This window comes from Nicotiana sylvestris, chromosome 8 (assembly GCF_000393655.2).
Source record: "Nicotiana sylvestris chromosome 8, ASM39365v2, whole genome shotgun sequence".
NCBI classification, from domain to species: Eukaryota; Viridiplantae; Streptophyta; class Magnoliopsida; order Solanales; family Solanaceae; genus Nicotiana; species Nicotiana sylvestris.
Window position 1 is genome coordinate 212,044,249 of NC_091064.1, and position 11,110 is coordinate 212,055,358.

Below are 11,110 nucleotides of genomic sequence, written 5' to 3' on the forward strand. Positions count from 1 at the left end.
CCTTTTGTTTATACCTCTTATTTACTCCTCTAACATTCTAGAATAACCACTTCATAGAGTAAGGTTTGGATCCCTGCCCCTCTCTAGGAGTTTGAATTTGTTTTCATTGTGCCCCTTTCTACTTGGTTCAGATCCATGTTTTGTAGGTGTTGCTCTAAGCTCAGGAAATTTGTGAAGGTTAAAAGATAGACTTGCATTAGTTCCACCCCTTGCATATTGGATGATAGAATTTCCTCCTGCCTCTACTGATTGGCATGCATGTGTTCCACTTGTTCTTGAACTTTTTGGTTGTTCTAATATTTGTGGCCTTAGTTCACTTTCAGCTATTATCCTTTTCTGTTTAGGATATGTGCATAAAATATCCTTGTTTGTTTAGTAGTGTATTCATCAGCATACAAGGCTATGCTTGGGACACTAGAAATTTTGCTCAATGACTTTTTTTTAATGATATTTCCCAGATATATTGGGGAGTGTTGTATTAGCAAAAATAATGTTTGTTGATACAACACAAGGGTAGAGCACACCCTTCAAAAGATGAGGCATATGCGTTTATAAATAGATCACCCTCCTCTAATTACAAAACACATCTAGCTAACAAAAATATTGGCCTTATCATATTTGTTCCTTATACAAGGCATCTGCTCTTTATCCAGCAAAAGAGGTCCCTTAGCTTCACTAGACAGTTGTTGGCTGGAGTAGAAGAAAGCAGTCTGCTGGTTTTTTGCTGCCATTTTAGCTAAGCAATCAACAAGGTGATTCGCCTCTCTATAACAGCATAATCTAAATATCAGAAGTGTTTAGAATGTCTCTAATCTTGTTAGTGATTTGGCTGAGCTTGTAGTTAGTTGTGCTCTCTTTACGAAGAATATCTACAATATAAAGAGAGTCCATCTCGAGGGTGGCTCGTGTGGATCCATTTTGCACGCATCAGTTGGTACCAATCCATGCTGCATGTGCTTCTGCAATATTGTTATTTTCGCCATAGAATTGTTTAGAAAAGGCCATGACCTGGAGTATTTAGGGACGCCTTCATACTCCAAGGAGTTTGAAAATAAAGAAACACTCTAGGAACAAATATTTTACCTGTGGTACATCACATATATATATTTCACTTATCTATTTTGTAAAGAAATACTAATATTTAGATCAATCATGTTTTAAGAAAAAAAAGTTCATAACAACATATCTATTTTGTAAAGTAAAGGATGACGAATAATTGAGTTCTCAGATTTAATAGTGATAAATTATTATATTTTTATGTTATAAATAGAAATAGAAACATGCATATTCATGGTGTTGTTGTGTAAGTGGATGCACATTCGAATTCAACGATTATATACTAAAAAAAAATAATGAAATTGTTTGATGTCTGTATTTATTCTATTTATAAATTAAGGAATACATAATTAACTTGATACATTACATAGTATATATTATTTTAGCATCACCTTTTTTGTGAGTTGAATGAGTTAAAGTGTCGTAAATTAATGAATTCAAATAAAATTTAGAGATTTTTACATGGTTGCTCCCTTTTTAAAAATTATTCTCATAAATGATAGTAATCTTTGTTTATTCCAAAATTGGCACATTTTTTTACTTTTTTAGCACTTTCACATTGGTAGCTCATTAACTAAGGGATCCATCTTCATCAATACACTTTTATTACATTTCCTTTTCCCTCTCTCTTCCATAATTTTTTTCTTCTCTTTCATAAATAACACTTACCTAAATATATCAAAGATTTTGAAAAAAGAATATCTAAAAAGTAATCCCTCTTTAATATAAATTTGTCAAAATAAATTTAAAAATCCTTTATTCAATGATTTTCTCTTCCTTTTCACTATTTTCTCGCTCTGCCACAAAATTCAATCACTAAATAAATTGAAAGGCTTTAAACGTGAAGCATTCATGAGTCATATATATATACACGCACTTTTCAGAACATACCAGTTTATACTGTATAAATAACATATACCATATGTATAAATGGTATATAATGTATATATTCCACATATATACCTTACGTATCTTCTTTTTTTAAATATACAAGATGGTATATAATATAATATGCATTTGTTAAATACAAAATATGTGGATATGTATGGGATATCACATGTAATAGTATACAAGATAGACTAAAAAATAAGATACATGTTTCCTATCAAATTATACATTTAATATATGGGATTATACGTTAATATTTTTAGGATATTATCTTTTCTTTAACTGTATTTTGTTTATAAAACATATTTGGAAGATAATATTTTGAGCTGAAAAATACGAAAGAAAAGTTTGGAGTTGTTATTCCTGATTCCCTCCTTTGATTTAGGAATCTATCACGTGTTTGTCTATGTTTAGTTGCCATAATAAATGCTTAACGGCTGCAGAATGAAATTAAGTTGCTGCCATTTTTGTTAATCATGGCCTACTGCTATGATTATGTTAATTTTTCTAAAATAGTGCCTACTTATGTTGTTTCCTCTACAATTTATGCGTACATTAGTAATTGGGGTGAATATTTTATGAAAACTAAAAACATTTTAAGTTTTATCATTACAAACATGTTAAGAAACCTAATAACGAAGTAAAGAATAGATAATTTATAAGGAAAAATACATACTTTATTATCGACCATGTACACAAATTCCTCTTACACACTTGTTAAATACTGGAATAGTATTACACACTAAAACTTTTAAAAGTACGTCAATTACACACCTCTTTTGCCATGTGCCACACGTGTGTATTACACATAAAAGAGGCGCGTGAAAACTAAAAAATTCATCTGAAATTAATTTTTTTTATTATTTCCCCTCTCTTTTTTTTTAACTATTTCCTTTTCAAATTAAAGAAAAAAATATATAACCCATGTCTTCTTCCCCAACCCCAAACCCTAGCATCCCCCCCCCCAAATTTCGTCTTCTTCCCCAACCCCCATCCTAGTTTTATCTACCCCCTCATGTTTCGTCTCTCTCCAACCCCCATGACTAAGAAGAGAGGAAAAAAAAAAAGAATATAGGAGTCAGGGGCGTATGCAGGAATTTTTGTAAGCGGTGTCGAAATTTATAAAAGAACTGGAATGTTATTTTGATTATCAAAGTTTTAGACAAGAGATAACCTTAGTTTATTGGTTTTGTTGAGTCTTAAGTTAAAAAAGATTTTGAATTCAATTCTATTTCATCACAATTTTTAACTACAAAAGCTCTCTCAAATATTTACAAAAGAAAAATGTGCTAGTTGTAGTTTGAACCTTTGACCTCTTAGAGCAAAATCAAGCACAAAACCAATACACTAAGGGACAATTCATGTCAAATGGTGTCATTTTTTCTTACTTATCCGTTTCTGTACAGTATTAATACATATATTTAGTAAAATTTTCCGACAAAGCGGTGTCGCATGACACCGCTTGAGGAAGCGTGCATCCGCCCCTGATAGGAGCTATTGGATCTTGTAAAAATCACTATTATTGACTTTTTGAAAAAAGCTTGAAAATTTAATCGGGTCTTGTTGATTTTGGTGTTCCATGACCTAGAAAATTAGTTTGAATTTGTGATTATTGTTGAGTAAAAATTTACTTAGGTAATTAATTTTGATAAAATTCAAAAAATACCATTAACAAGTTTGAAGCTTTGGGTTTGAGCTTGAATTTGAAATTTATATAAGGATTTTGTGATGAATGTTGTTAAAACTTGTTAAAAATTATCAAAGAATTGAATCTTATAGGGAAGAAGGTTCTTGTGGTGGAAGAGTTGGTGGTAGTATGGTGGTGGTGGAGAAGATGATGGGATTGGGAAGATGAGGAGGGGGTGGAGGGGGTTTCTTTTCTGTATTTTTTTTCTTTGGGAAGATGAGAAGAGGGGATTTTAGGGGGGGCAGAGGTTTTTTTTTTTTTTTTTCAATTTTTTTTCTTCTCGAATTGACACGTGTCAGATGCAGATTGGCGCGTGTAAGAGCAATCTTTAAGCAGATGTGGTCAAACGCTGAAGTAGTGTGTAATTGACACGCCTTTAAAAGTTTTGGTGTATAATATTATTCCCGTATTTACACACCTTTAAAAGTTTTGGTGTATAATATTATTCCCGTATTTAAGATGGGTGTAAGAGGAATTTGGGGATAAGATCGATGGGTAAAATATGAATTTTGCCAATTTAAATTGATAGTGAACATATGTTTATTTAGTTGTTATGTATTAATATTTGTTTGAATCATGTTATTCTAGTTGTTTGTATCACCAACTATATAGTTGTAATAATTTTTTATCGTTCGAATTTTATTCACCGATCCGATGATTTTCTCTCTCTTTAATTTCATAAGACAATAATTTGCTACGATTAATTTTCTTAAAGTTATTGTTGATCAGGCACTGCGCCATTCGAATGTGCCATTCCGCAGTGGTTAAAGTTACTTCGCGCCAAAAAGAAAAGTAACAAAAATTGATAATTTCATATATTGATAATTTAAAAAGAAAATAGCTTACCATAGAAGGAGTACGAAAAGGAATATGCATATATATGAGTTTTTGTTTCTAATGCACCGTTTAAATTCAAACTAACATTTCTCTTGAAAAAATAATAAAAATGAATTCTTTTTTTCTTTGATTTTTCATTCGGTGTCCGGTTCCTTCATTGGGGTCCGAATATATCCGGATTTGCTCCGGAATACTCCACATTGGGGGTAAACCGCTCCCTAACAAAGGTAATTCGATACCCAAAGCTCGAATCCCACATATGATTAAAAATGAAGAAATATTTATTACTTCACCATAACCCTTATTGTTAAATTAAAAGTTAAAACTGTTATTTCATATCTTCAGATTATGTGTTATCGAAAATATAATGAGATATCAAGATGATATACTAATAAATAATAATAGTTTAGTTCAGATTCAGAGTTATCCCTTTTTGTTATCAAAGCTAGTCTCTCTCTCTATATATATATATAATTAAAAACCTTACTCAACACGCTGTTGGATTCTTGAGAATCCACAACGGCAGCCATTATCAACTTCCTTTTTTTTCGTTAGAGATTAATCAACTTTTTCCTAAATTCCCTTCATATTTATTATTGTGTTTGAGTTCTGTGCGCTAAAGTGTCTAATATTTTTACAAATATCAAATTAAGTTACGTGCAATACGAGGTAACTGTTTATAAGTTATAACAAATACAATCTAGTAATTTGAGAAATTGAGTAAATAATAAGTTAAATTACACTGATAATTTTTTACACAATCAATGTATATAATTTAGATATTTATTAGTATTATTTAATCGAGAGATTAACTTACGAAATTTTACTTATTAATTATAAAATTAATTCTACTAGTCAAAGTTGCCAATATACTTGTACGTGAAAAATATTAATAATTGCACAGTTTAAACAATAAAAAAAATTCAAAAAATGACCTCCGTTCCAGTTAAAACTCTACTGATATTTGCAGATTCACTGCTATCCTAACAATAAGATAATAATTTTATAAAGAGTTTGAAAAGAAAGAAACTCTTTAGGATATACATTAGTAGATATCAGTAAAAATAATTTTACCTAGGTACATCAGCTATATATTTCACTTGTGTTATCAATCTTTTACTTTATTCTTCTTAGAGCTAAAAGATTAAAAAAAATGGCAGGGGGTGGAATTGGACCATCAAATGGCAAAGAATACCCCGGAAAACTCACAACTAAAGTTCTCATTACTTGTATTGTTGCTGCTTGTGGTGGTTTAATCTTTGGTTATGACATTGGAATTTCAGGTTATTTAATAAATTTCTAAACTTTTTCTTTTTCCATTTCATATAGTAGTTATCTCTTCCTAGGGATTTAGAAAAGTGGAGCCTTGGCGGAATTGGTAAAGTTGTCTCTATGTGACTAGAAAGGTACGAGTCGTATAAACAGCCTCTTGCAGAAATGTAGGGTAAGGTTGCGTACGATAAGCCCTTATGGTCCGGCCCTTCTCCGGATCCCGCGCATAGCGGTAGCTTAGTGCACCGATAGCGGAGTTAGGTTATATGCATTGACGATTAGATTATATTAACATAGTGTGAATTTTTTTGTTGTTGACTAGGGGGGGTGACGTCGATGCCTAAATTTTTGGAGAAGTTTTTTCCAGATGTATATGCAAAGGAAGTATTACACACAGTGTCAACGAATCAGTACTGCAAATTTAATAGCTCGAAATTGACACTATTTACATCTTCTTTATATTTGGCTGCGCTTGTTGCATCTTGGTTTGCTTCAACTATAACTAGACGTATGGGTCGAAGATTGTCTATGCTTTTTGGTGGAGTTCTTTTTTGCTTTGGTGCTATTATTAATGGCTTAGCCCAAAATGTGGCTATGCTCATTATTGGTAGAGTTCTTCTTGGTTGTGGTATTGGTTTTGCCAATCAGGTACGTAGATTTTTTTTTATAAATATGTCTTCTTCTTTTTTAATAGTCGGGATTCAAGTTTTTCATTTTATGAAGTAAAAATGTGATTTTTGTCTTAAAATGTTTCTGAGGTATTTTATTACATGTAATTGAAACATGAAACCATATACTAAAATGGATGTTATTAGCAGAAGATTTTATGAATTAAAACGAAACTGAAATATGATTCTTTTGTTGTTTATGTCTGAATGTTTTATCTTATATTTCGTAATTTCTGATATGAGTATTTGTCTTTCAGATTTTTATTAATAATATTGTATTAGTTAATGCATCAAATATGTATAAAATCATACAGATATGTATAGACTAAGATAGTAACAAGTATAAAATATTTGAGATTTCCATTTGAATACAGTATGTTTTATGCAAATTAAGCACATTTTATACGTACCATTTTTGACATTGTCTATGTTTTATGCAAATTAAGCACATTTTATACGTACCATTTTTGACATTGTCTATGTTTTATGCAAATTAAGCACATTTTATACGTACCTTGATGATTGTTGTTATCTTTTGACATTATTGATAATAAAATCATACAGATCTGAGTCGTTTTTTTAGTTTGTTTCTGATTTGAGGTATTCGACTTCCAGATTTACTAACATTTATTTACTAAAATTAGAATAAGTTCATGTACAGTTACAAAATGATACAAAATCAGTCTATATATTTTATATACAGCACATGACGATCTTTATTTGTCCTCAGGAATTATGCTAAGACACATTACTTTTTTTTTTTAATCTAAATTTCACACATTAACAATGTAATTCTTTTTGCAGTCTGTGCCAGTGTACCTCTCAGAGATGGCACCATTTAAAAGCCGTGGTGCCTTAAACATTATGTTTCAAATGTCTATCACAATTGGAATTCTTGCAGCAAATTTGATCAATTATTTCACCGCGAAGATAAAAGATGGGTGGCGTTACAGTTTAGGAGGAGCAGTGGTACCAGCTTTGATATTCATTGTTGGTTCTCTATTTCTTCCTGATACTCCAAATTCTCTAATTGAACGTGGAAATAAAGAAGAAGCGAAAAGGAGGCTTCAAATAATCAGAGGAATTGAAAATGTGGACGTAGAGTTTTATGATTTGGTTGAAGCAAGTGAAAGATCAAAGGAAGTTAAGCATCCTTGGAGTAATATACGCAAACGAAGGAATAGGCCACAACTGACATTTGCTATGCTTATTCCTGCATTTCAACAGTTAACTGGGATGAATGTTATCATGTTTTATGCACCTGTTCTTTTTAAGACGATTGGTTTTGGCGATACTGCTTCGCTTATGTCTGCTGTGATAACTGGGGGTGTTAATTTTGTTGCCACCTTTGTTTCTATTCTTGCTGTTGATAGGGTTGGAAGGAGAGTTCTCTTTATTGAAGGTGGTTTGCAAATGTTGGTTTGTCAGGTATAATTACTACACTATATTAATTATATTAACTTTCTGTGTGTAAAATAATTTTCATTTCCGCTCTACGTATAATAATTGGACTATATTTTCAATCCTAAATAACAACATTGTACGTATATGTACTACTTATTAACTAACTATGCGGTTTTCTTATTTATGTTTTTGGTTCAGATTATTATAGCAATTTCTATTGCACTCAAATTTGGGACAAGTGGTAATCCAGGGGAATTGCCAGTATGGTATGCATCTTTTGTGGTGTTCTTCATCTGCGTATACGTTGCTGGTTTTGCATGGTCATGGGGACCTTTAGGATGGTTGGTTCCAAGTGAAATTTTCCCTCTAGAAGTTCGATCTGCAGGCCAGGCAGTGAATGTGTCTGTCAACATGATTTTCACTTTCTTCATTGCCGAAATTTTTACAGAAATGTTATGTGTCTTCAAGTTTGGTCTCTTCATATTCTTTGCTGTTTTTGTTTTTATCATGACCTTATTCATCTACCACTTCCTTCCCGAGACTAAAGGAATTCCTATTGATGAAATGAGTAAGATTTGGAGTAAGCATTGGTATTGGCAAAAATATGTTCCAAATGATGATCCTTTTCCTCCTCAATCACCACCAAGAAAGTTACATTCACCTGTTAAAGAGCACAACATTCAAATGGTCGTGAATATGGACGAGAAAGAAGCTTAGATCAAGGAGATTAGCTAGATTTAATTTCTTATCAAGTTTTAGGGAATAATTTGGTGAAAATTAGACATCTTAAGTTTTGTTATTTATGTTTTTTTTTTAAATTTTTAGTTTAGTCTTTCGGTTTGGATAAAATATTGAGCTTTTTGTTGTTAAATGTGAATTTTAGAGTTTTAGTTTCAGTTTACTATTCTCTCATTCAGTTATATTAGCTTTGTTTACTCTTTTTTCGTGGCATAAAAAATGTTTATTAATTATCGCAATCTTTTAGATAGAGCCAAAAATATCTCTACCTTATTTCCGCTATCCCCTAATTTTTGAATAACACAAAATCCTTCTTACTTGTTCTTTTTTATTTTGTCCTCATTATATGTAATTCACTTCTTTGTTGCCTTCTTAATAAAAATTCTTATACAAACATCCCCTCTATCAAGGGAAGTTTAACTGGTCTGCATAATCATAAACACAAAGTCTTTCAACTAAATCTTTATTGGACATGATAGATAGCACGATAAAATAGAGAACGAGAAATGGTGTGAATTTTCTAACATCTAGAAAATTCTAGTTATAGTATAAAAGCTAAAAATTCTGTAACTTTTTCTACTGTTTGGCATGTAAAAGTTCTCTTGGAAATTCAAAAGAGTTGAACACTAGTTAAAAAAAATTGCATTTTAATTGATTAATGGTAGTGGGTTAGTCCCAAATATCGTCTAACGTGATAAATTCTTTGTTGTTAGTGCAACAAAATAAAGTAGTGGCAAGTCAAAATTTCCTAAGTCGGGTAATGTTTTCACGAAATTGAAGTTTGTGAATTTTGTAGTATTAAATGCAAATTCGTCGCATGCTTGTTGGTAAGAATTATTCTATCCAATGCATTTAGGTTTTCTTCACATTAGGAACTAGGGGTATACATAACTATATATATTTATAGGCTGAACACTTAAACTTGTCCCTTAAACTTGTCCCTTTTTTCACTTGAATACTTAAACTCACCCCATGACCTATTGAATACTCAATCTCTATTTGAATTGTGTCAATTAAACACAAGAAACTGACCTGGCACAAAAGGTGAATCTCACCTATTTTGAGCGTGTGTACAATAAAAAGAGAGCTAAAATGGCCTTCTTCTCCACATTGAAGCCAAACGCACTTTAAACTTGCATAAGCAGTTAAGCTCCTTTCATTCACCAAAATAAATACACAATAAAAACCCAGCACAAAGTTTTATATAGAATTTTACAAACACCCAGCAAATAAAGAAAGAAAATTGCATACCCAGCTTTAGGAAGAATAATGCATACCCAGCTTCTAGAAGAAAACGTCTCAGAAACATGAAGACCAAATTTCAGAATTTCAACTCATCGCACTATTTTAATTTTCGTTTTACTTTTATAATTATTGAATATTTTTTTGTTATTCTCTTTGGGGCTCGTGAGGTGATGTAGTTGGTTTATTCCAAAATATAACTATTACTTTCATTATAATAGATCCAGATGCTTTTTCCTTAATTAGCTGTTAGATATTCCATAACAGAATCAGTGTTGTTCATCGAGTAAAATAATGAGATTTTGTCCAGAAATCTATAGAACTTGGCCATAACAGAGGAATTAGATTGGCGAGGATGACCCCTGATCTGGTCTAACAGAGGAAGTTCTTAAAAAAGAAAAGAAGCTCGTGTGGGGAAGAAGATCAACAAGGAGAAAAAAAAAAAGCTACTATAAACTAACACAAAAAATCCATAAATTAATGGGGATAATTTTCTGTGTAAGATGAAGATGTATGTGGGGAGTATATTATTTTTTTATTTTAATGCTCAAAAAGTTAGAAAGAGCCACATGTTTAATTTGCATTGGCTTGTTAAAACATCACCCGAGAGTGAGCTACACACATCTTGTTTTCTCAACTGTTCCAGCTTGTCGTGTCTAATTGGCACAATCTAAATAGAGATTGAGTGCTCAATAGGTTATGGGATGAGTTTAAGTGCCCAAGTGAAAAAAAGGGACAAGTTTAGGGGTCTGTAGATGTATTCAGCTATATTTTATTTATATATAACTATACAATATTGTATAAGAGTGTATACTGACAAGTCAAATCTTGGTCAAACTTTTCAAATTTCAAGCTTCAAACTGAGAACTGTTCTTCCAAATTCATTTCGATTACCCTGAAAACCAAAACCAACGATTCACATAAGTCATAATCCATCACACGGGGCAAATCATACCCGAGAACTGACGAGCAAAGTACAAAAGCTCAAAACGATCGGTTGGTCATTACAATTTGATGTAATTCTAAATCCAAACGTGCAACAATAGCCAAAAGTAAGTGAATTGAGGTAAACTTCACAACTGGTGAAAATGTTTCCTCATAATCTGCTCCAGCTTCTTGAGTAAAGCCTTTTGCCACCAATCGTGCCTTTGTATCTTTCTATTGTCCCATTCGTTTTGCATTTAACTTTGAGAACCCATTTGTTCCTAATGGCTCTATGCCCAGGCGGAAGGTCAACTAGATCCCAGACTTTGTTGGTTTTCATGGACTCTAATTCTTATTTCATTGCTTTATCCACTCATCTTTTCCAGGGCTCAAT

At 31.8% G+C, this 11,110-nt stretch overlaps 1 protein-coding gene across 1 annotated transcript; it reads left to right on the forward strand.

The window, feature by feature from the left end:
• The first annotated feature begins 5,612 nt into the window (after positions 1 to 5,612).
• On the forward strand, positions 5,613 to 8,663 carry LOC104212365 (sugar carrier protein C-like). The gene is made up of 4 exons (XM_009761591.2): positions 5,613 to 5,751; positions 6,063 to 6,388; positions 7,213 to 7,836; positions 8,011 to 8,663. Exons 1-4 carry the CDS (start codon positions 5,622 to 5,624, stop codon positions 8,527 to 8,529), a joined length of 1,599 nt encoding a protein of 532 aa, XP_009759893.1. The 5' UTR covers positions 5,613 to 5,621; the 3' UTR covers positions 8,530 to 8,663.
• Positions 8,664 to 11,110: the final 2,447 nt, after the last annotated feature.

What these genes read in the sequence shown, in the direction of transcription:
- LOC104212365 (XM_009761591.2), top strand. Translation starts at nt 5,622, where the DNA reads ATGGCAGGGGGTGGAATTGGACCATCAAATGGCAAAGAATACCCCGGA. An exon ending in TTATGACATTGGAATTTCAG is followed by an intron (nt 5,752 to 6,062) that starts GTTATTTAATAA and finishes GTTGTTGACTAG; the next exon opens with GGGGGGTGACGTCGATGCCT. An exon ending in GTATTGGTTTTGCCAATCAG is followed by an intron (nt 6,389 to 7,212) that starts GTACGTAGATTT and finishes TTCTTTTTGCAG; the next exon opens with TCTGTGCCAGTGTACCTCTC.